This window comes from Dicentrarchus labrax, unplaced genomic scaffold, assembly GCF_905237075.1.
Source record: "Dicentrarchus labrax unplaced genomic scaffold, dlabrax2021, whole genome shotgun sequence".
Classification (NCBI taxonomy): domain Eukaryota; kingdom Metazoa; phylum Chordata; class Actinopteri; family Moronidae; genus Dicentrarchus; species Dicentrarchus labrax.
Window position 1 is genome coordinate 10,152,913 of NW_026136708.1, and position 24,502 is coordinate 10,177,414.

Below are 24,502 nucleotides of genomic sequence, written 5' to 3' on the forward strand. Positions count from 1 at the left end.
TCACCTGAACAACAAGAGGTAGAAAGTGTGTTATTGATCTTTAAAAACCTAGCTGGCTAAACCTTCTCACCTCAATGTCCATTTAGTAGCTGTTCTGAACTTTCTCCAGCCATCATGTCATGTCAGGTCATCAGTGTGATGCATCTGGCTGCTTATAGATAGATAGACAGAGAGATGGAGGCTGACAGGATGTAGGTCTACATGAGCGGGCCTCATCTTTCCGGCCTCCATGCCAATCCATGATTAACTGCTCTGAGATACAGTGGTGAGAAAGGGCACCAGCTGAATGTGAACAGAAAGTTGTGATGCATTTATGGTGAGTTCCAAACCTTGGTTCAGATTTAAATGTTTTTATTATGTGACTCAGATTTACTATTACAGCTCTGTTATAAAAACATACAGGGAATTATTAACTATTTAACCCTTAAGAGGCCAACACATGTTATATCATATATAGGGAAGAGGTTTTCTCCACTGCAAGGGCATCTTAAATGGCCTTTATGCTGTCTTTTCAAACATGGGGACACTGCATCCACCAGTGACTAAACACTGCACGAAAGTGACATTTTTATGAGTAAAAGTTTAATTAATAACAATTGTCAGACATTTGCCTGTTCAGATAAACTTCTCTGTATCAGTGCAAAGCAGCAAAACTCAGCTGTTTCCCTTTGCTACATCCACCATCACGCACTGTCGCGTTGCGGGTTGTTAGAGAGCAGAAAGCTGCACATACAACATGCGGGAGGAGTTTCCAAAACCCAGCGACACCATTGGCCTGCGCCCCGGGGTGCTGCACTCCACGCAGCGTGTATCCAAGGCAGCTTTCAAGTACAGAAAACGAAAGTCGATGAGGACAGCCACCTGGAAGGGTCGTTTGTGTGTGTGTGTTGCTGTGAAGAATGACGGACACGGTAAGCAGCTTTTTAAAATGAGTGTGTTTTTTCATCCTGAACACTTGTTGCGCTCTGTTCCTGCGCACAGTGCCGGCTCAGCTCAAACGCTTTAAAAGTTAACAGCGGGTATAAATGATAAAGTGCGTGCTGACATCGAGACCGAATGAGAGAAATGCATTGGATGTGTTTGCCGTTGTCACGTTAAATTTCACGCTGAGCCCGCTGTTGAGCTGTAAATAGTGCACACAGAGCTGTTCGACGGTATTAGCTGCAGAAACTTTGGCCTACTTAGAAATTATTTATGTTGCTTAATAGGCTGTTAAACAACATCAGCGGTCCATAGTGCAAAACGAAAGATAGTGCAGGCAATGGTCAGTGTGTTGTTTCTGTCTATAACTGGAGGAGAACCTCCTGGGTGTTTAAAAATCCCCTTTAGACACGTTTTAAGATGTTTTAAGAATGAAAAAAGTTAAGTTCTCACATACAAGGAATTGTGCTTTGGTATATTGGTGCATAACAGTAAACATAGTAAAGATGAAAGCAAGTGCTGCAGGTCAAGAATCCTAAATAGAAAATTGACAATAACATGAAAACATTTAAATAGAATCAAAAACAATATGTATATGGCCCTTTTTTAAATGGAAGCTGTACAGTTTGTGCTGTAGTCATATAACATATACACATAACAAGACATATACTGGTACTCTGTTTGGAGTAATAATTTGTGTCACATATGGGTTGTTCAAAAATATATAAAAATAAGCTCTATTACCTTGTAAAACTTCTTCTAATTCTAAAAGATTAGGCCCACATCTACTCCCTCTCTCCTTAAAAATCCCAGAATCAGTGAATATGCAAATGTTTTCCACTGAAAAGGTTTAACCGTGGACACAAGATGTCTCCGACTTCAATCCAGTCTCACCGTTCATGTTCAAGTTTTTAAATCACTCCTATAAAATGCGTATTGGACTGTGATTGGCTTCCAGTGATAAAGCTGTTCAATGTACAATACAAATGTTAAACCCAGATTTAAGTTGAATGTGCAGCAGATGAATGTGAAAACAGCTTTCTGGTGTCCAACATACAAATGACATAATCATGAACAAAACACATTTTTGAGTGGATGGGGAGGGGCTTCAGATTTTAATGGCCGACAGCCTTCGATAATGTTTGTTTCACACTGTGTGATTTTTTGCGAAGGTCCTGCTTAATTGACCCTCTTCTTCTTTCTCTTGCTTTCCTCTCACATACCTGAGTCACCGTGTAGTTGATTGGCCATGTTCCTAATTTGTTCTTTTATATTCTATTTAAGGCGTCAAACATCTGTTTAACATAAGCATGACTTCTTCCTCCCAGTATAAGGATTCAGGCAGAGCAGGCCTGGAAGATGTTGACGAGTTTGTAGATATATTGGAGGAGCGGAGGCGCAGCAGTGATCTTGGCTATGCCTTCAGGACCTTCAACCCCCAGCCCTATAAAGGGGCCCCGTCCTGCTCCACGGCTGACCTCAACAAAGCCGTGCTGGAGTCCCAGTATCTAAGCTACATGGCCAAGGAGGTGGGATGGTGTGATTTGAAAAGATGTAACAAAGACGTTTCACATTGTTGCTTCCATGGACTTTGAGTCTTTTTCCTGCATTCCTCCTCAGATCGCCATGGAGACGGGGTCATCTGTGGAGGAGGTGAGAGAGGAGGTGTGTGGGATTTTGGAGGAAATGTCTCAAAACCTCCAGCTGGGGTTTATCAGGATGATGGCCTACACCCTCAGCAAGGTGTTCAAGAGACTCTTCACCAGCATCTTGGTCAACATGGAAGGGCTCAACATGGTCAGGACCACACAACTAATCAATACTGTATTCAGAACAGCGGCACATTTCAGTATATGCACCAGTTACACAGAGTTAGAGAGCACCTTCTACATAATTGTTAGGCATTATAATATACATAGGGACTAAATCTTAACGAGTTCTTAGATATCTCTCTTTATCTGCAACCATAGCCTCTGAGCTCACTAATTGGCATGGTATCAATCAATCAGTCAATCAATCAATCATTCAATCAATCAATCAGACTTTTATTTGTATGGCAGTTTTCATACAAGCAAAATGTAAAACAAAGTGCTTCACACATTAAAACACCTTTTTATAAAAAGGAAAAGGATTCAAATGTACAAATAGAAAAATGGGATAAACAGGTTAATAATAATAATAATAATAATAGACATAACATAAATATATAGACAAACGAAAATCAATAAAAAAAAAATCTAATTTGTTTAATCTGTACAAAACAAAAAAAAGTGTAAAAGCAACAGGTTGTGGTTTTACAACAAAGCCAGGCTAGCTATTTCCCCCTGTTTCCAGTCTTTGTGCTAAGCTACGTGACCGCTGGCTGTAGCTTCATATTTACTGTACAAATATGAGAGTCGTATCAATCTTCTTATCTGACTCTAAGCAAATGACTGCCATATTTACCAGGGTCTGTTCAGCAGTTATATGTAATTAATGTAAACAATGAAATTTTTCAGTACCTTTTTTAAATGTGTGTTTAAATAAATTAAATAATGGCAAGTTGACAAATCTGCTCTAATATTAAGACTTTAACTGACATTAAAGCTAGTTGAGATATATTTGGATTCATATGTTTACTTAAAATCTGCACACAAGTGTCACTCCTCAGACTACTATACCAGAAGCCTGCTGTTGATACATTATTTGATTTCCATCCCTTGCAGCTCCAACAAGCTGTTCAGGAGAGTCCTGTGATCCTGATGCCCAATCACAGGAGTTATATGGACTTCTTGGCTATCTCCTACATCCTGTTCACCTACGACATCCCAGTTCCTGTTATTGCTGCAGGAATTCGCAAGTATCTATTTGAATTAAAACAACAGAATATTATGGATTTATATTAAAACATCTCTAGTGAACATTTTCATGACTTGTACCTTTGCTTGCGGACGCTTACTTCTCTCTCTCCCTTTAATAATTCCTCCTTCTTTCCACTGTAAAGCTCTTGCAGGGATGAAGATGGTCGGAGAGATACTGCGTCGCTCTGGAGCTTTCTTTATCCGTCGTGCCATTGGCTCTGACAAACTGTACTGGGCAGTGCTGTCAGAATATGTCAAAACCATTGTCAGGGTAAGACATAATAATCTTTATGAAATTGCTTTAGCTTTTTTCAAGAATGTCCAATTTATATTTGTCTAGCTATTTCACCATCTGTAAAGGGGACTTTCAACAATTTGTTTTCTGTAGAGAGGATTTGCTCCTGTGGAGTTTTATGTGGAAGGCTTGCGGAGTCGCACACTGAAGTCTCTGTTACCAAAGTTAGGTAGGTGTCAAGTTAGCACTAGTGTGTGTCCCAAAGTATTTAATTATTTTGTGGTCTTTGCAGCTTGAAACAGCTTGATGATAGACCTTAGAGATGAGAATGACCTTTTTTTTTCTCCATACCAGTCTTTCTCCAACTCCTTGATTGTTGAGTTAATTAGTTTTTTTTAATTGAATATTTGAATATATTGTGTCTAGATATTTTCAGCCAATGCAGCTGTATGGTATGCTGTGTTTAGGTTGTTTTCTAATCAAATGTCTGTACTTTTTGAAAACCTGACAATATTCTACAGTATGTGCTTGTGTCTGCAGGTATGATGCACATGGTGCTGGAGCCTTTTTTTAAAGGTGAGGTGTATGACATCACTTTGGTTCCCATCAGCATTAGTTATGACCGAGTACTGGAGGAATCGCTGCTTGCCCACGAGTTACTGGGTGTCCCCAAGCCCAAAGAAAGCACCACTGTAAGTTCTGGTCACATTAGTTCTCTCTCTGAATCCTTACCAACATTGTTTGTTCGAGATGTAAAAATGAAGTAAACAAGTTGGTCTCTAACCTCACAAAATCATTAGTGCAGGTCAGAAGGGTTCATGCATGAATAAAGCTGATTATCTGTGACTCGTGATTCACTCCCAGCTTTGCTCTCTCTCTGCAGGGTCTGCTGAAGGCTACCAAAGTGCTGCAGGAAAATTACGGCAGCATGCATGTGAACTTTGGTCGACCTCTGTCAGTCCGACAGCTGTGTCACGGCAAGATAAACCGCTGCCAGTTCAACCTCGTACCTAGGTAGAAAACATTTAAAGACATACAGGATATTAAATCATTTTATTTTACATATGTGTCACACTCATACAGGGCTGTAGACAGGATTACAGTAGCCACCAACCAAACTTTTTACTTAATTTATCTGTTAAATGATATCTTCTGTTACTGTTATGGCATCTCCCTGCATTAGTGCCAAGTAGTCTGGTGAAGAATAATAAAGAGAATAATTGGCCGTGTTCCTCCATTCTTCCTGCTCACTTTCTCCTCTTCCTTCCCTTTACATTTGTTCACAGAGATCTTCCCCAGCAGCCCAGTGCAGAGGCTCAGGCCTGTGTGAGTTGGCTGGCTCATCTGATGGTACGAATCCAAGAGGAGGGCCTTCTGATCAGCCCTTGGTCTCTGATGGCCTGCATGTTGCTCCAGGCCCCAACCACAGTCTTAACAGAGGAGGGTCTGCTGTGGCATCAGCTTACAGAAAAAACCCTCTGGCTGAGGAAGCTGGCACTGGACTTTGGGGCTCGCCTGAACTGGCCGGGTGGGTGAGAAGATAGACGGTGTATGGATGATATATTTGCAGTAAATATTGTATCTTTTTTTTAAATTGAATTGAGAACGGATGCAACTGCTCTTCTATCAAACAGCTCTTCTATCAATGAGCCTCAGATGAGGTTTACTGTTCCCCTCAATGACCAGTAGGTGGCATTTGCCTATTGCATTTCAAGTCAATCAGACAAAGCTAATGCAGATAAGTCACAATGGTGGAGGAAGTACTCAGATCCTTTATTTAAGTAAAAGTACTAATACTGCACTGTAAAAATACTGCAAAAGTCCTGCATTGAAAATGTCACTTAAGTATGTAACTATAAGTAGAAAAATTTACTTAAAGTATTAAAAGTAAAATTACCTAAAACAGAAAAACATCCACCGTCATACCATTATAGTATTATGTCATTAGATTATTATTAGTCATGCATTCATGTTAAAGTTTTATAGATGGTTTGTAAAAATAATGAAATGAATGAGAAATACAATTACCCAGTGTGACATCATCCCAATACTTGTTTTGTACAAGCAATAAGTTAAAGTTATAAAAAAATAAATATTAATATAAGAAGCATATATAAAGATATATAAAATGTAAAATAAAATAATATATATAAAAAGCAGATGTATCAAAATAGTTAGTCATTCAACTAATTGATTAATAGACTAATTGTTTCAGCTATACTTACTGTATACTGTTGGCTAGTGAAATTTATAACAACATCACACATTATCACATCACATCATATTAAATGAGCTCTTTGTATGTTGAAAAAAAAGTAACTAGTAACTATAGCTGCCAAATAAATGTAATGGAGTAGAAGTATAAAGTGGCATAAAAACAAAATACACAATTACAAGTACTTGAAATGTGTACTTAAAGGTAGAATGAGTAGGACTTTCCTGAAAAACAGTGAATATAATAATAAACACTTGTGACCCACTTGAAGTGTAACTGTCTGTAAGAGGACGCTACAAGCCGGGGAAGACTGGCCGACTTTGAACGTTGTGCTTACAACCAATAAATTCATACTCATTCTGCCTTTAAGTACAGTACTTGAGTAAATGTACCTGTAAGCGAGTAGTTTCCCTCCAGTTGAATCTCTCAGCCTCTCACTTCGGGACTCTGAAGGTCTGAGGTACATCAGACAGATTAGATGAATGTGAGTTGGCACAAGCGTTCAGATTCACTTAGGAGATGTTCAGTGGATTAATGCACTTTAACTTACTTATCCTAAGAAGACCCCATTGAACTGTCTCACTTCACAGGTCTCGTGTGTGCAGATACACACATGCAGGCACATAAACACACACACAAACACATGTACGTACAAATACATTTTGAACCACCCGTTGAACAATAATAATGCAGTGACCTTTCTCTGCAGGACAAGTCCCTGACTCTGATGTGATTTCATCCACCGTGGCCCTTCATTGCTCCGTAGTCCAACGTAAAGCGGGACGCGTCTACCTGGTTCAGGAGAACGAGCCTCTGAGGAAATGTCCAATCAGCCCAGAGGATGGTGTGATCAGGATGGCGGCGCCGTTGCTGATGCTGGCTTCCTATAGGAATCAATCCATGCACGTTTTTGTGCGTCCTGCCATGCTCGCAACAGCAATACGTGTCACAGAGAGCACACAGAGAGGTAAGGGGTTGGACAGGACATATTTCTCAACTAATTACGTCCTTAAAGGAAGAATTCATTGTCCTCTTGCTTCATTGTGATCCACCGTTCTGTTCACAGACGAGCTCTTCAGCTTCTTCTGCTTCCTACAGGACGTCTTCTCCAACGAATTCATCTTCATCCCCGGAAAGTCCCCTCAGGTAACAACCTCATCTGTCAGGGCTCAGCTTCCTCCAGGACACAGAACATAACAAGGATTATTGTCCTTTTAACCGTGTGAGAAATCTTGGTAACAACATGTGAAGTGCAGACATGATCACAGATCTGTGTCTGACAATTTGAAGTCAGAACAGACTCCCAGGTTAGGTGAGTTAGTTTGTTGTTGATATTTATCTGCCTGTTGTTATCCATCTTTCCGTCACGCAGGACTTTGAGGAAGCGTGCGTCCTCCTGAAGAAATGTGGAGCAGTAAACTTCAGTCAACAGGAAGTGATGGTGTTGGACGCGGGGTCGGAGGTGTTATCCTTTCTGCAGGCGCTTCTACAACCCTTCATAGACTCTTACCAGGTCCTTTGACTTTTGCCTCTTCTGACCGTGATAACACGCCACATGCTTAGATGAGATTCAGGTTATTTGGTAGCTCAGTCAGCTGCAGTCCAGATTTTCTCTGTCTGAAGTTTTGATTTGTTCATTAGAATATTTTCTGTCAGTGATCACGCCTTGCACTGATTAAGTAATTCATTCTGTCTCATTTGAAAACACCGAGGTTGGTTGAGACTGGAGCAGGAAACGCACAGGTGTATGAATGCAAGATAATTGTTGCATTCCACTTAGGGGAGGTCCTGCTATTGCACATGCTGGTACACTGTCACTGTCACTGGCACACTTGATGGAACTGAGCCATCGTTGCTGTTGTTAAGTACGCCTGTGTTTGTCTGCTGTGCAACCAGTCCCTTTTAGAGGTTTTTAGGGGCTGATTCCAATATTTTAAGACTGAGTATATTTAATTTTGAGTGCTTTAATTCAACAAAGATTAACCAATAAACAAAAAATAAATGATTCAGTATTTCTCCAACAGATTGTTATTCCTGGCAGTGTGGATTGGCATTGAAACAGTGAGACAAATGAGACTTTCATTTAGGAAAATAAATCAAGAATTCTTGATTTTACAGAGCCGTAATTTCTCAATAATTTTCCAAAAGGTTACCTGGATATAATTATTTAATCTTCTACTAGTTATTGAACTAGAAAGAAAATAGAAAAATTGAAATACAATTTTTTTTAAATTTTAATTAGGGTTAGTTTGTTTAGTAGTTTATAAGCAGTTGTTGACTGTTTAAATAAAAATTGCAGAAAATACAGTTGATCTGCTATAATCCAATAAATTAAATATAGAAATTCCAAATAATTAATAAGAGACTTTCTTTTGTTTTTTTAGATGTTAGATTTTTGTTTAACACTGCTCTTTTGTTATGTTTATGCTTCAATAAATGAAAATATACCAGTCTGTATAGTATACTTATGATTAGATTATATGATTAGATATACTCCCAGAAAAATCTCACATACTGAAATCAACAAAATAGATCCAGTAAGTTTCTGATTATACAAAGCAAGATTTTAAATGGTAAAAATAGGCAGATGTTTTTCCCTTCTGTTTGATCTGGTGTGTGTTTTTATGTCCAGGTGATGTTCAGGTACCTCTGTGAGGAGGGAGTTCATGTGCTTTCTGAGAAACAGTTCCTACCTGCTGTGCGAAACTTGGCCACAGAGCTCATCCTCTCAGGTAAAACAGAAAGTGGCAGACATGACCCCTGACCTCTGGAATCATCTCCAGCTTTGTTAAACTCTTATCAGCCTTCCCCATCATTATATCTGTGTGCCTCAGGTGAGCTTTGCACCTATGAGGCGCTGTCATCTGACATGCAGAAAAACGTTTTGTCAGCTCTGCGGAGGCTGGAGGCTGTGACAAAGTTGAGGGCGTGAGTAACGAGATTAGCCCCCGCAAATCTGTTTGGTTTTAAGCTCATTTTCTGTGGTGGTTCATAAGCTGTCTGTATTTCTGATGCCAGAGTTACACTTGTTAAGTTTCTCTATCTGTTTCACCATCACAGGTCTGAGCAGAATGAATACAGAGTGAACAAAGCAGCTGTCAGAAGAATTGGAGACATTCTCTGTAAGTTGCAATAAAAACTTTGATTTAAGTCACTTTGGGTCCTTTAAAATACTCTTACATTGACTTAGATGTCCTCACCATGTGTTTGAGATTTTGTTTTTGCCCTTGCTTGTGTTTAGCAGCACATAAATCCTGAGAGACTGATTCTTTTTCCTCTCTCACTGTAGCTAGGAAAATCCCTCCCCAGATGCTCCAGACTACACCTGACGCAAGACTTTAGTCTCTGTTGGAACAGATGCATCTTCAGTATCAGCTCACAGTCCCGTTAACCCGAACATGAACCCTTCCTTCTTTTCCCCACTTCACTTCCTTCTTCTTCTTTCTGTGCCTTCCTTTATGCAGCCATCAGGGGAGGTGTGCTGCACCTTAATTCTGCCCTCAGACAAAATACTTTCTATCCTGGACACCAGTGGCCAGACTTAACCTGGCAAGCGTTCCACTCTTGAACGTTTTGCTTCCTCCCCCTCTCTGTGTCCTTGCTCTCATCCCTTACAGATCTGACAGGGCTAAGATAAAGCTACAAAGACCTGATATGTTGACCCAAAGGTGCCAGTATTGCTGATTTTGTTTGATGGCTATTATCAGAATGAGTTGATGAAGAAAAGACATATGTATGACTGATGCTCTAGTGATGCCTGTGGATTAAGATACTGAGAAATAACTGTATTTTAATCAGTTACATTGTGTTGGTGTGTTTTTGTCCAATAGAGAAACAATAGAGCACTTTACAATAAAACTCGATTGCTGATAGTAAGTGCAATTAGATAGTAAACACTGAATTATGACACTTGATTGTATGTAAATTAATATACCGATACAAATCTAAATACTTTAACAATGTCAAATACTATAACCCATCAAAGATGTGAAGTTTTGTTTGTTTGAGACATTTATTTTTACTTCTTTACAATAAATGTAAAACAAATGTAACAAAATGCACCATAGATTCTTGACTTTTTCCACACTTAAACATCATTTCTGTTGGTACTATTCCCTCAACAACAGTGAACGACAACCAGGGGCCAAAGTTCAACCTCCTGTCATCTCTGCCTGCATCTGTAACAACTCAGCAGTTAGAAGAAGGCCTCTTATGTGCCAATTATGTTATGTATGTATTTTACATGGACAGAGATTATCTATACACGGGTGGTACGTCAACTTTGATGCGTAAAGCGCTGACGGGGTCTTGACAAAACACCGAGATGTATTCCAACACTTTAGAATTTAGCTTTTTCTCGCTCTCTTTGGCTCTGTGTCGCTCTTTGTCCCATCGATCCTTCTCGCCGTTCATTTGGGAGAAGAGGTTGATCTGGATGGTGCGCAGCGTGGCTGCCAGGACGTAGAAACCTCCCTGCATCATGTGGCAGAAGGCGGCGCCCACGCTGAGCGCTGCGCCCATCAGGTTGGGCACCGTCTCGCACACCACACACATACCCTCCAGGAAGTGCAGCGTGCCTTTCCTGGCCAGGGGCTGGCTCTGGTGGTGGTAGCCGTGCGGGGAGGGGCTTTGCTGGGCATGGTTGACCAGGTATCTCGCGCAGTCGGCGAAGTGGGTGGCGGCTCGGCGCAGCGGGAGCAGGGCCAGGTACAGGTGGCATGCAGCTTTGGTCAGAGCATGGAAGAGCAGCCGCAGCTCAAGCACGGCATTGCCTGGAGATAAGAGGGTAACGGGGTCAGCTGGAGTCTAATTTAACACCGTGGCTAATGTCAGCAACCATTACAAACAGCGTCTGCCACTGGATTAAAGTCTGTCCACCAGCCATGTGGGCGGCAGGTATCATCTGAGCGTGAACAGCGGGTGACGCGGCCCGTCTTTACGCGCGGCTCTCAGCACCGGAGCCATCGACAAAATGACCAATATCAAAGCCTTAAGGCTGCAATAGAGGCTTCAAATATATTCCTTTCTTTTGTTACGATTATGTCTTGAATCAATTAGACAAAAGGATCATTAGAGTGATTAGAGTTTGTTTCATTACAACTTCTTTTAAGAAAGCCCAAGAGCCAAGATTAGGCCTTCTTACTTAAAGATACACAACATAACGCCCAAAGGTTTTAGGTGCCCTGCGGAAGCGTTTATTATAAGGAAGCTCAGATAAACGTGCGTAAAATGAATTGTCATAATTTCCAGTGCGCCAAACATCCTTTGACTTTCAATTCCAAGCAGGGCTGCAAGTGAAGATAATTTATATTTTTAGCCAGAAAAAAATAGAATAAACAGACATGTTGTGCAGAGAAGTCGTATTTCCTATGCTGTGAGTTAATGTCAGCTACCGTAAGGTTGCCACACAGTTCCTGAAAAGCTTCCAAATCCCCAACTAACCATTTTCTCTTACCGTCTATAAAGCAGAAGATCCAGAGCAGGGCAATACTGGCTGCCAACGAAGTCCACCAATCCATGTAGTCTCCCCCCTGTCCTGGACCCGGCAACGAAAAGAAAGAAAGCTGCGAAAAATCCCAAGTTATGATCTGGCCAAGCCCTGCCCTGCCTTAACGCAGCTAATACCTAAACATTAAGTAGTGGCATTCTCCGCAGGTGTCGGAGCGTTGCAGCCTCTGCGGAACACCTTGAAAGTGCACATGAGGTGTCAACAGGCGCATTAAGACCAACACACTCATTAACCTACTGCACCTATACAGCCAACACAGAAAGCTCTTCAGAAATTGAGAATCAAATAGTTGCAATTAACTGATTGTTGAAAGTTTTATTGCACATACATTGTTTTAAAAAAAATCTTATTTTATACTTAACACTTGCAGTATTTTCCTATATCATAGGCTAGATTTTTTTTATTTTTAGAATATTTTGTCTTCCTCACTCCTGATCTCTTTGAATATAATTGATTGGCTGTTATTAAGGCTCCGATTACTCTTTCATATAACAGTATAAAAGGGCCTGAACTCTAATAGAGGATACCCACCCTCAGTTCCCAGTCTGTACACATATAGCCTACCATGGGTTTATAGCCTACTACCTGGGGTGGATAAACACAGTCTGCGACCAAGTTAGACACAGAAAAGGTGTGGCAGAAAAGGTGGGAGCAGTCCCCTTAGCTAAAATAAATATCGCAGTTGTAACAATTTTTAATGCAAAAACAAATATTAAGTTCAATAAATTAAGTTTGGGTTATACAGGAGCGGGAATTTCAAGACATTTCTCTCCGCACTTTTAAAAAAATGTAATAATTGACATTAAAATGTAATAATTTTTCTGTATTTGACCGCATATGTCATCAGTTGTCACACCTGTAACGATACATTTGGCTCCCATTTTAATTTAGGACGTTTTGTCGCCATAACAGCACAGAGAAGCCTCGCGCTGAACGCCGCGTGCGTCTTGAGAACGTCTGGTTGCTCGGGTGTGCGCCGGTGTCATGGCAACGGAAAAACCTTCAGGCGGCAGGACACCTGGAGGAGGCCTCTCCCGCTGGCGCTTTCCCGCTGTCTGACAACTGAAGCTAGTGAGAGGAGGGGAGAAAGATAGTTAGTCGTCGCTGTCTTATGTAGCAAACCTCTGACCCCAAAACGAAGGCAGTTTTGGTTAATTTTGCACATTTTTGCTGTTTTTCCTGCTTCAAATTCTGACATAACGTTAAACGTCTTCAAGTCAACAACGGTAAGAAACCACAACATTGCTATGGTGACAAAGCTGGTACATACTCAATTAGAAGACACCATATGGATTAGATTTAACGTCATGCAATACTGTTCTTAACATCTAACAGCTAATCACTGATAAATGTATTTAGCATGTAGCATTAAGACTATATTTTTCCTCATGATTTAGGGATGAGCCCCAGGAGGAGAAACACAGCCAGGGGTGTGATCACCTTCCACACACCTTTTCCTGTCAGCCTGTTGGAATCACAGGTAAACAAAAAATACATACTGCTGCAGCTATAACAGAAATAGCTCAAATAATATTTCCAAAATACACCATTGAGTGTATGCTATATTATTTTATATCACATTATTTGTATGTGAAGCACACACATACTTTTTCAGTGTACCGGCCTGTTTCACATTCAGAAAGATATATTTCCACCTGAACCTGCCTAACTAATCACCAGCCTTTGATAATTAAAGAATAATAGGAGTTTAGGTGACTGCTCAACAGGAGATTTATTAAGGAACAAGAGGGTTACATTCACTTTACTGCCTTTACTGAAAACGTTTAAATGTGGTATAGCTCTATACTTTCCCCCCTCTTCACAGTGAGAGTGAAACTGTGAACTCTTGCCAACTAATAATTTATCACTGGTCTTTTAATGTCAGGGAGACTGCGGAGGTACAGTATGTGTATGCTGGCCAGCAGGCAGAGGGTACAATGTTTGCTTGGCTGCCTCCTCTTTCTCCTCTGTCTGTGCAGAGTCTGAATGAACAATGCTGGAATCTCAGTGTGCTAGGAAAGATGAATGGAAAGGTTTCAGGTTATTGACAGACAGGTACGGTAGCCACCGTAATCCTCTCTTAATTCAGGACAATAGAAAAAAATAAAGGCCTGGTGCCGTATCAGATGACGAACCAGCCAGGCATCAAAGTCAGCACATTTAGATAGTGGTATTATTTCAGACAACCCCGGCAAAAGTGAGGAAGGAAGCTGCCATCTTTATACTGATGCTAAAGTTAATTTTGTGTTAGTGCTTTGCCATACATGTCCCACCATGTGTGTTTGTGTAACAGTGAGATGCAGTTCAGGTTTCCAGGCAGTGACAGATCATGTCACTGCCTGTTGTGCTGGCCTCTGTTGCCTTCTGCTCACCTACATGATTGTGTCAGGTCTGTCTGTGAACTCCAGCTGGGATTTCCAAGAGTTTACAGTCCACATGGAGCTCTGCAGTGTATGTTCAAATCTGACCATACTGTATATTTGCTGTTATTGGCTGTGTGATTCAAGATGAGTAACAGTGCTTTTATGAAAATGAAAGTGTCCACTGCAGACTTTACCTACAGCAGAAGATAGTAGTGACCCTACTAGTGTTTCAGGAGTGCACGTCAGATGTGAAGGACGCTACAGAGAGCAGAAAGAGTCCGTCTCAGCCGAGGAGCACCGGTAAATCTGTAAGAGCGTGGAAAAGGGATGAGGCCTCACCTTCTGGGCCACAGCCGTGTGCCAAACAGGACTGGCTCTCTCACACCTCCCTCAGACGACTGCAGGTATTGCCCTCAACCACGCTCACACCTGCATATAGAAATCAAGGTGAATGTTCTTACTGTGTGTATTACTGTGTAGGCAAAGTTGGACGCTGAAAATCAACGGGCCGAAGAAATAATCCAGCCTTTATTGAATACAGAAAATGGTTTTGTGAAGGTAAGATGCTGGACGTTGTGCCATTAATGGTTTATGTGCTTCCATTCTTTAAAAAAGGAATTGAATTACAGAGCAACATATTGACCTTTGTGTCTGTACTCCTGTGTTGGTTGATATGTGTCTTTGTGGAGGAGTTGGAGAAGTTTCTGAGCCAACGGGATGTGACCGAGCTGAGGAGGAGGGAACTGCAGCACAAGCGCTGGACTGAGCGTGTATGGTTTCCCCTCCAGAGGAGGCTGGAGGAACACGTGTCCAGCTGTAGCCCGGTGGAGGCCAGGAGGCGCCAGAGGTTATACAGTCACTACCTCCATCACTGCAACACCAAGGTGATCCCAAGCTCACCATTTAGTCTGCTTTGGAAAGCAGTACACTTACAGCTTTTGTCTTGTTGTTTACTGGTGCTTTTTAATTCTTCATGAGACTTCACACACATGTTTCTTTTGTGCTTTGCTTGTTACTATAAAAACAGACTCACACATGAGATGTTTAACCATCTAACTTTCTCTAACCGCTGTAATGTCTTGAATCTTCAGGGTTTTGTGTTTCTAGAAACCTATGATCTAAGGGAATACAATCCTTTTCTTTTCAAACAGCCACACTACTTCAAGGTGATTTTTGTGACTTAATACATTTAAAAATAAAACAGCTGTTGGCATATTGAAATATTTCAAATATATCTGTCACTGACTCTATCCCCAGCTCAGTCCAGCTGACTTTAAGGACCCATTGTACCTTCAGATACATGAAATACTGAAGGAAAAGAGAACAGTCCGTTCTTGTGAAGCAGGTATCTGGGTATTTTCATTTTTTAACTAAAAGCAAATTTAAGACCCATATGAATGCTCTGCTTCGAGTTTGAGCTGAGATTGTCTTTTAAATTTGGAGGAATTAATGTGAGACTAAATGCCACACGGCCTTACTTGATCTGGTATGACCAGTAGCTTATGGTGGCTAATGTTAGCAACTTAAGTATTGCCGTATAACGCACATTACTGAGTCATTTTACTGACTTTATGACTTCTCTCTACTTCTGCTGCTGTTTCATTAGTTGAGCATTTTAGCAAATGCTAAATAGTAGTTTGGCATGCATAATTATCCCATTACTCAAAGCCTCAGATTCACCCATCCCAAAGTCAGTGTAAATCCTAATTAGATGTCAAGTTTTTCACAGATTTGTGACGGTGGTTAAATACTCTTCAAACTGTAAACCAATTTCCCTTCTGTCTTAGGATGTAAGCACAAACTACCTCAGAGTGATCGTCCTCATCGTGAGTCATCTCAAGCTGACACACTCCTACAGGCCTCATCTAATTATCCAGTCTCTACATCTGGGAAAACTCCAGTAAAGGATGAGGCTGAGGGAAGGAAGTCCAGCAGGTACAAATATAAAGTATAATGAGTTTTAAATCACATTTTATTATAATGCTGCAGGATCCTCAGTGACTGTGTGATACAGCTGCTGCAACACAACATCACTTAAGGATCGCAGCATAGTTAAAATAATGTGAGAAGTGATATTGTGCAAACGTGTCTCATCCAGGCTCGACACCATACCACACCACATCAGAGCAACTGCCACACCAGATGGAAGGTGCCATCAGACCGGCTGCTGGCTCTCCAGATGCGGAGGTCGGCAACAGCCAGCAAGTTTACAGCAACTTCAGGCTACATCCAATTAAAATCCATATATACCATAAATCTTCACCTCTATTCCCTTTTAACTACCTCACACTTTTCCCTTGTACTATAGTTGAGAGGGTTATTGTGTAGAACTACAGGAAACCAGGAATATGTCGAGAAAGTAGTGAAACATTCAGCCACAACAAGGCAAATGCTCACTGTATGTACATTTTATTCATGCCATTTTCAGAATTTAACGGCATACTTAAACCCCATAGATACACCATCGAGCTGACATGACATTACATTTTACAGTAGTGTGCAACACCTGAAATGTACAACATAACAAAGATAAATGTGGCAGATGCATGTGTAAGACTATTCCATTAAGAGTAAATTATAATTGTGTAAAAATTTGTAAATATGAGTTTGACAAAATGTTACTAAATGTAACTGGTTACAATTCAAGGCATGTTTGTGTATTTGCATTTTCAAGTGGCGAACACGACAATATTGACAATTGCATTCACATTTTAGCTGGTTTGTTGGTATCTAGAACACCCTTTTTCCATGATACGTGATTACTTATGAGGACATTTGTCATTCATTTTGGCAAGGTCTCCTCCCGCTCTGTTTGAGGTCACTTAAATGAATGTGGGTGGCTCAGAGCAGAACGAGGCATCCAGAGTTTTTAATGGCAATGCTACAAATAGGCACTTTTAGGTGTGTGTGGCTGTTAATGTGTACACAAAATATCTTCTCTTCATTACTATAAAATTAAGTGGTGTGCCTGAGGGTGTGTGTGGCTGTGTTATTTTGTTGGCTCATAAAGCTGAAGGTCTAGTTTGACCCAAACTTCTCCCGTGGGGACCTCGTGCAGTAGAAGGCGACGATTTGCAGCACCTTTGCTCTCCATCTCTTTCTTTATAGTTGCCACAGGAACCTCGGTGCGACCCAGGAAATCTAAAAAGGCAGAAAAAAAGGACTTTATTTAAAAAATTAACCTTTCTGGGGGATGAAATATGTTAATGATGATATTGTTCCTAAATGACCGATACCTATGGCATTTCGGTAGTGACATTTCTTGTTGCATGTCAGCCAACGTACACATTGATAAAGATATATAGTCGTGTCACAAAGACAGAATACAGAAAAGGGGATTAAAGGGAAGTAACAGTGGAAAGGGGAATGTCTATCGCTTTAAGAAAAATCTGTGACTCCTTTCATTCTGTACTGGCAGGACAAATTAGACATAAAAAAGCCTAATCAATCTTTGTGTGTTTGTGTGTGTGTGTCTCTCATCCACTGACCATCTGGTGAGAACTGGTCCTTCTCAAACACAGTGATACACAGGACGTCCTGATAGAGGTCTTTGATGAAGAACTGGCAGTTGAAGTTCCACTTTGGGTTCAGAGTGTCGCTGACCGGTCGGGAGGTGTAGCACTGAGCCCCCATCGTCAGCTCACAGTATGGATTACTCTTACCTGGAGGGAAATATATTCATCATATATTATAACATATGGTTTCTTTTTTTTTTTAAAGAAATAGACTGACTTGATATGAGTGACAGCATCCGACAGCATTACCGTTGGGTTTACAGGCTTTGAGCTCCTGGGCCTCAGTGACAGTTACCAGCAGTCTGCCGATACCGCTGCTCTTTAAGGAACGAGCTAAAATAAACACACAGCCATTAAATGTTGGCCTACAACACTGATCAACTGATCTTGTGAATAATATGTGAACAATATGCATATGCAGGTGCTTATAGGATTCAGAGAATATTGAATGTATACATGGTTTGCAAGTATGATAATGGAGTCTTACATTAGGCTTATATTATAATTTAGGTTTCTCTTTATGTGTACAATTAATGGCTATAGTGAAAATGAAGAGTCTTAAAAAGTTCATGCTTTACCTCTGTTAGATAATGGTGAGATGAGTTGTACCAACTATGTACTATATTATAAGACATTGACACACACAGGGTCAGTGTATTTACCTTGATAAGCCTTCTCTCTCTTTTTCTTCTCTGTCTCTATGAAATGTTCAGACGCCCCTTTGATTTTCTGGACCCACGTTGTCCTACAGACAAAATAAATACATCAATCCTTTTACACGGCATGATTAGGTTACTGGTGAAGCGTGTGACGATGCACATGGGCATGGCATACCTCTCATTCAGCGTCTCAGTTTTTAGCGTGTAGACACGATCGATGTGCGAGACGTGGAAGAGAGGCTCGTCACTGGATGGGTCGGGTGGCATTTTTACCAAAACCTCATTTAGGAACAGTGGCTGCAGAAGAAAATGAAGTGATGGATGAAATAAGGAGAGCAAGACTGAACATAAATACTGTTTCATAACCAAAGCAACACGAGTAGTATTTTCACACCGCAAAAGGTTTTTACATTTCTGCCTCGCTTACTGTTTTGTACATCTTCAGCTGTATGTTGGCCTTGAGGCTGAATAGCCTGTCTGGTCCTGAGGAGGAGAAGGGTTTGGCGCTGTGTGTGAGGAGGAGGAAATCGTTGAAGAGGAAAGCCCACAGCTCCCTGCTGCTTTTGGTTTTGTAAAGCCGGCCGCTGTGGAGCAGCTTGCGGGGCCCGAGGCAATTAGTCAGCGAGTTGAAGACCAAGTGCTGAAAGAGAGACGGGAAGTAAGTAAAGCGTGACTGAGGAGAGATGTAGCAAAAGGAAAGAAACTGTCAAGTACAGTGCTTTGGTAAAAAATGCTTCCTGCGTTTGCTACTGCGTGTCTGCATTTGTTTAGGTAATGGATAACATAAATCCTAAAGCGATATGTCATGGAGAAGGGAAACTACAAAAAAAGTTATACTTGTAAAACAATGCAGCAGCATCACAGTGAATCCAACATAAAATGCTTTGTAGAGGGTGTATATAACTACTGTACCGCAGTAACTGACATTCATAGACTACATCTACCATAATTAATAATAATAAAGTTTGATATACATTGATATGAGTCATTTTTACCTCTATAGGTCCCTCACACTGGACGTGGCTCTGTATCCACTCCAGCCTGTCCGAGTTCTCCTTCTCCCTGACTCCCTCGTTGACCTGAGAGCACAGCTCCTCAGCTCGCTCAAGAGCTTCTCTAAGCGGGCTGCGGTCTGCATGACCATCTGGGGTGTGCTCCAGGATCTGACCAACAGGACACACGAGAGAAACATGGAATCACATAACGAATATATTGTAATTAGGGCAAATCGAGAATTTTTCCACTCACATTCTTAATGAGCAGCGGGTATCGTGTGATCCTCTGCATGGGCTTGAGGAGGAAGCTGGACAGCGGCATTCCTTTGCAGCGGTAGTTAGTGGCTATCTTCTGCTCGAGAGGAGGCAGAGAGAAAGATTTATATTTTACTGCATCTCACACAACCATGTCTGGTCTGTCTCTGTCTTCATCCACAACTCGTACCTTGAGGAAGTCTTTAAAGTCGGGCTGGTTGTGGGTTTTGCTCTGCAGCAGGGCGGCGGCGTTGAGCTGGCAGGAACAGAATCGGATGTAGGGCTGCATGTGAGCGAGCTCCGAAGCCAACAGGTCTCCTATGAGCTGAACCGGCATGTTCTCTCCTCCTGTCTTTTTACGCACACGCAGCGCCCTGGGATGATGTAGAACATGATTTTTGTTACAGCTTTATAAAAATGTGCTCAGCCAGATGGAACTCAAACAGCATTTTCCCATTCCCACTGACTCTGTGGGCCAAATGGGCCAAAGTGTAAAATTCTAATGTTTTACAGTGGATCTTCCCCTTAAATATGTTTTCTTCAGTTCCTCCCTTTAGCACATGGTAGCCAGAAACTTCCATTTTAGTGTTTGAAGAAGCAGAGCAGATTTACATTCACTAGAATGGTTCATACAGATGGTGTGTGATACCTACTTGAGTAATTTGGTGTTACACATAATCAGCTCTCTCCAGTTAACAAAGATCACTCCCATCTCAGCTTCTGTCAGACGGCCTGACTCAGACATGGGCTTGTGGAAGACCTGAGAGACAGATGGATGCAAATGGAAAGAAAAATAAAACACTATAAACAATAATAGTTCAGATTCTGGAGAAAGAGGTTCATGATTTCTGAATATGCCTGTATGTTTGTGTTCGTCTGTACCTCTAGAACCAGCTCCAGGTCTTCCACGTAGGTCTCCTCAGTCTGGATGAGCTCATGGATGTAACCCTGTCTCTTCCTCTCCTGAGGGGTCATGGTGTCCAGGGTCATCAGGTCAGCACACCCTACAGCGCACACACACACACACACATGCAAACATGCGGGCATGCATGCATGCACAAACACACAAGCATGTGCAACAAACACTTTCCTGTCAATCAGTGTCTGAGAAAACACTACACACATCTGCATGTTAAAATCTCCCTTTATTATAAGTTCTATGATATTTACATTTAATGCACAGACAAGAGTGAGGCACGTTGTAGTTGCAGTACATGAACATACCAGGCAATGCTAATACTAAGAACACTGCGACCAAAGGACACTGAATCAAAGAAAAACAAAGCACCTTTCATGGCGGAGCGCTCGCTCCGAATGATTGCATAGGTGTGAATGAGTAAAGTAGCTGATGCTTGTGTGACAGAGCAGTGGAAGACTCTTGGTAGTTCAAGTCTTTGAGGTACAAACTTGTCAAAAGGTGGACGTTAAATGTCAGCAGTGAGGTGTCATCATCTCTCAGTCTAGTTTTAACAGTTGGTATGCTAATATCTGCGTGCTTTTGGTGCTGGTGATATCACAGTTCGGTAACGGGATGAGTCTCAACCTTGAATCACTTTGGAAGCATTAATAAATGGAGGAGTGCATAAGAAGTTAATAATAAAATCACAATAAATTAGTTTTAGTACGAGCAATGCGCTAGCAAGCAGCAATCAAGGTTACTGGTGATTTGTAAGCAACAGTGAGTCTTCACATTGGTCCATTTTTAGCAAGGTTTAATGTTGTTAGTGCAAGAATGAGTGACCCTGTTAAGAAATTCAACATCATACTGATTCATAGCCTTAATTTAGAAAACTAAATGACTTCAGTTTGATTCAATTTACATATTATTTTCATTATACTGCGTAACCAAACTCTTATGATCCATATTCCCATTTATTTTATAGTAAAACTACACATTTCATGCTTTTGTATCAGAGGGACAAAAGCCTGTAAGACACATCTAGCTGCCTCTGCCTCGCTCCCTTTGTTAATTAGTTAGTTAAAGAAACAAAAAGGGAAACACAGGAGAGGAGAGAGAGAGAGAGAGAGAGGGGGGTAAGGGTGAGAAATAAACGCCTCATAGAAAAAGACAGAGGATAAGAAGAGCAGGTAAAAGAAGCAAAATGAAGTTGTTGGTTTTTTTTAAAAAAGGGATCAAAAACAAGAGGAGCACAGAACACCACAGTCCTAAACGAGTGAGGTGGAAAGCGCAGAGCCGGGCTGTTCTTGCTGGCAGCTGGGCTTCCTGTTGCGACAGGGCAATTCGGATTGGCTCAGACAGAAGGGGTGAGGAAGAGGAGGAGGAGGAGGAGGAAGAGAAGGAGGAGGAGGAGGAGGAGTAGGAGGAGGAGGAGGAGGAGGAGAAAGGAAAGCCAGCATTACTGTCCTACAGAGGAAACAGAAAAAAGAGATGAAATGGAGGAGCGGGAGGGGGGAGGGAGGTGAGTGAGATGAAGGAGAGGCGAAGAGACAGCAGACATTAATATAGTTTTAATATTAATGCTAGACTCATACATGCAGGTGCATTAATAATGTATCTGGAAATGTAAATGTTGTTACTAATCGTATCAGCTGGAGCATGATGGTAATTTCTTAAACTTTACTTCTCTGATGAAGCGCAGACCATGTGTACTGGGGTGTGCATAAGTCAGAACATGTTCATTAGAATTAACATTTCATCGTGTTTTGTGTCTGCAGCCTTTAAGAGTTCATCCTAATTAAGCGTCCAGTGCGTTCACTCTTGTTAACACAGATCCACTGCTGCGAGGAGAACATGCAAGCTATGAATACAAATTCAAAAAACACACACCTTCTGCTTTAAAATGGTGTCTTCATATCATCAGAACAGCTATGAGTGAATGTGCGGTGAATTCATGAGTACAATCCACACCCTTCCCAACAGACCAGTGATCGGTGTACTGTACACACACTTTTATGCCTACTGGAGTGTGCATTGTACGTTATCTCTACCCCATCAACCTCTCAGTGAAAAAATATGCTGAAATGTCAAAAAATGTGACTGATTAGGGGGGAAAAAAACATGCCAGTTTAATTTAAAGCTAATTAGTGGTTGCCCCTTTTTTTGTTCTGTGACCCAGTGATTTGTTGGCAAGACTGTTTAAAGAACCTTTTGACATTTTGGGAAATACGCTTATTCACTGTGTTTCCTAGAGTTAAATGAGAAGATTGATACCACACTCATGTCTGTACGCTAAATATGAAGCTACAGCCAGGGGATGCTTAGCTTAGCTTTGACGTAAAGTCTGAACAGAGGGGGACACAGCTAGCCTCTCAAGCTAGCCTTCTTAGATTTCGGTTGTTGTAAGGTTTAAGCAAATGATATATAACATGTTATTTAATGAGCTTTAGAAGCCTTGTAGGCAGATTTAACAGCTCATTCTAAAGGTAAACACACCTGCCAATAGATCCTAGATCAGAAAATGTTTAAGTAAATGAGATAACTTGTTATATAGCAAGCTTCAGAAGTCCTGGTAGGCAGATTTTTATGTCAGCTTTACCTTTAATCCAACTGACATGAGAGTGGTAACAACCTTCTCACCTAAATGTGCATAAGCGTAGGTCCCAAAACTATTTATTTGAATGATTTTAAATTGTTGATGCAGCCAGATCAGGGATACTTAAAGGGCCCAATCCTTAATGCTTACTTGGAGTGAAAGAAATTTAACAATCATTTAACTTTTTGTCTTGTTAATGTAAGAAGGTGTGAGATACGATTCATTTCAACAAGTACCATACCAAAAATATGTAGGGGATTGAGCCTTTTAAGTGCAGAGGGTTCATGTTCACCAGTGATCCCTTAGTGATTGACGGACACCAACTCTTTCAAGCTTACCGTCAGTCTCTCCATGCTCTGACATGGATAAGGAATCTACCGTACCTGGAGTGAGCCAAGTCAACCAATCAGATTTTTCCACAAGAGAGAAGTTTGTTTCTACATCTGATAAACATGTTTTTATTTATAGTTTACATTTGTGCCCACAGTCATTTTCTCTCCACCAACAGCACTTCCCACAATAACTCCAACCACATGTGAGAGTTATTGATTTTCTCTCAAATGGTATGACAGAAATAATATTGTCCCTCTGAGAGAAATTAAGCTTGAGGTTTACTCACATTGCTGGCTGGGGTCTGATTCTGTTGTCATCTTGACATAATTGGTGGGCAGCAGGCCTATGACCCCATTGGCGTCTCCTTTCCACCAGTCAGGGTTGGTTTTGTCCAGGATACTGATCAGCTGACCCTTGGAGAAGCTCAGCTCATCGCGATTGGCAGCGGTGTAGTCGTACATTGCGATAACTTGGCACACTGAGGGATCGGAGGCACAAATGGTGTTTTATAAGGACATGGGTTTAGGTATGTGGAGAAGTTTGATGTTTCAGTTTACTGAATTTCTGAAGTTCTTTATTTCCTACACTGTGTTCTAATTGGTGTGCTAATTGGTAAATGTTAGCACGCTTACTAAACTAAGATGGTGAAGACGGTACTTATTATATCTAAACATGAGCATGTTATCAGAGCCACCAGTGAGGTAGTAGACTCTTAATCTTGTTAAATCTCATCAATCTATTGATAATGGCAAAGCCTTTTAAAGGTTTTATGGAATAACTGGACAAAATACAGCAGTAAGTGGATATTTGTAAGGTAACAACAATGCTGTTCACCAGCAAAATTTACAAAATGACAGAAACCGCACAATACAATTTATACACTTATTCCAGGTTAGTGATACAGGGAGTTGCAGTAATAATAATAGCATCTTGGCATTTGCACCATACTTGTTTCATACATTAATGCAAATTTTTGTGACAGATTTCAAATTAAGATACCCATCAGCAGTTTTTGGCAGGGTTGTCAAAGTAAATGTGGACTAGAATTGTCAATGTGTCCACTTAAAATAATTCTGGATTTCACAATTTACTACAGCAGCACTGCAATCCGAATAAGAAAAAGTGGAAACAACCCAAGAAAATAATATATCATGCACACTGGTCACGA

General features: G+C 41.0%; 3 protein-coding genes across 9 annotated transcripts in view; 2 read left to right on the forward strand and 1 right to left on the reverse strand.

The window, feature by feature from the left end:
* The first annotated feature begins 765 nt into the window (after positions 1-765).
* On the forward strand, positions 766-10,268 carry gnpat2 (glyceronephosphate O-acyltransferase 2). Of its 2 annotated transcripts, XM_051408128.1 has the most exons (16): positions 766-911; positions 2,250-2,450; positions 2,542-2,718; positions 3,627-3,756; positions 3,905-4,032; positions 4,150-4,225; positions 4,537-4,688; positions 4,880-5,010; positions 5,283-5,524; positions 6,921-7,178; positions 7,278-7,357; positions 7,584-7,724; positions 8,844-8,943; positions 9,046-9,139; positions 9,272-9,333; positions 9,501-10,268. In XM_051408128.1, the coding sequence occupies exons 1-16, from the start codon at positions 900-902 to the stop codon at positions 9,551-9,553; spliced, it is 2,037 nt and encodes a 678-aa protein (XP_051264088.1). In that variant the 5' UTR covers positions 766-899; the 3' UTR covers positions 9,554-10,268. The 2 variants fall into 2 exon arrangements, with proteins under 2 accessions (XP_051264088.1, XP_051264087.1); XM_051408127.1 differs by lacking the exon at positions 766-911 and having other exon boundaries at positions 2,217-2,450.
* Positions 10,269-12,463: 2,195 nt separating this feature from the next.
* fam228a (family with sequence similarity 228 member A) lies at positions 12,464-16,339 on the forward strand. Of its 2 annotated transcripts, none has more exons than XM_051408145.1 (9): positions 12,464-12,946; positions 13,118-13,200; positions 14,317-14,487; positions 14,564-14,641; positions 14,773-14,967; positions 15,175-15,249; positions 15,341-15,428; positions 15,871-16,018; positions 16,182-16,339. In XM_051408145.1, exons 2-9 carry the CDS (start codon positions 13,120-13,122, stop codon positions 16,318-16,320), a joined length of 975 nt encoding a protein of 324 aa, XP_051264105.1. In that variant the 5' UTR covers positions 12,464-12,946; positions 13,118-13,119; the 3' UTR covers positions 16,321-16,339. The 2 variants fall into 2 exon arrangements, with proteins under 2 accessions (XP_051264105.1, XP_051264106.1); XM_051408146.1 differs by having other exon boundaries at positions 14,776-14,967.
* A 137-nt stretch (positions 16,340-16,476) lies between these two features.
* The window catches only part of itsn2a (intersectin 2a), a 39,448-nt gene continuing 31,422 nt past the window's right edge, over positions 16,477-24,502 (reverse strand). For 3 of the 5 annotated variants that reach the window (XM_051408108.1, XM_051408107.1, XM_051408105.1), the window contains 13 exons: positions 23,621-23,812; positions 23,340-23,384; positions 20,390-20,511; positions 20,161-20,267; positions 19,698-19,881; positions 19,506-19,604; positions 19,253-19,420; positions 18,685-18,897; positions 18,433-18,554; positions 18,261-18,343; positions 17,848-17,931; positions 17,572-17,745; positions 16,477-17,224 (listed from right to left, as the gene is read on the reverse strand). In XM_051408108.1, coding sequence (XP_051264068.1) covers positions 17,073-17,224; positions 17,572-17,745; positions 17,848-17,931; positions 18,261-18,343; positions 18,433-18,554; positions 18,685-18,897; positions 19,253-19,420; positions 19,506-19,604; positions 19,698-19,881; positions 20,161-20,267; positions 20,390-20,511; positions 23,340-23,384; positions 23,621-23,812 — 1,745 coding nt within the window. In that variant the 3' untranslated portion in view covers positions 16,477-17,072. The remainder of the gene's footprint in view (positions 17,225-17,571; positions 17,746-17,847; positions 17,932-18,260; positions 18,344-18,432; positions 18,555-18,684; positions 18,898-19,252; positions 19,421-19,505; positions 19,605-19,697; positions 19,882-20,160; positions 20,268-20,389; positions 20,512-23,339; positions 23,385-23,620; positions 23,813-24,502) is intronic. The other 2 variants (XM_051408106.1, XM_051408109.1) reach the window with 1 other exon arrangement.

What these genes read in the sequence shown, in the direction of transcription:
- gnpat2 (XM_051408127.1), top strand. Translation starts at nt 2,232, where the DNA reads ATGACTTCTTCCTCCCAGTATAAGGATTCAGGCAGAGCAGGCCTGGAA. An exon ending in CCTTCATAGACTCTTACCAG is followed by an intron (nt 7,725 to 8,843) that starts GTCCTTTGACTT and finishes TTTTATGTCCAG; the next exon opens with GTGATGTTCAGGTACCTCTG. An exon ending in CACAGAGCTCATCCTCTCAG is followed by an intron (nt 8,944 to 9,045) that starts GTAAAACAGAAA and finishes TGTGTGCCTCAG; the next exon opens with GTGAGCTTTGCACCTATGAG.
- fam228a (XM_051408145.1), top strand. Translation starts at nt 13,120, where the DNA reads ATGAGCCCCAGGAGGAGAAACACAGCCAGGGGTGTGATCACCTTCCAC. An exon ending in TCAGCCTGTTGGAATCACAG is followed by an intron (nt 13,201 to 14,316) that starts GTAAACAAAAAA and finishes CTAGTGTTTCAG; the next exon opens with GAGTGCACGTCAGATGTGAA. An exon ending in TCCATCACTGCAACACCAAG is followed by an intron (nt 14,968 to 15,174) that starts GTGATCCCAAGC and finishes TTGAATCTTCAG; the next exon opens with GGTTTTGTGTTTCTAGAAAC.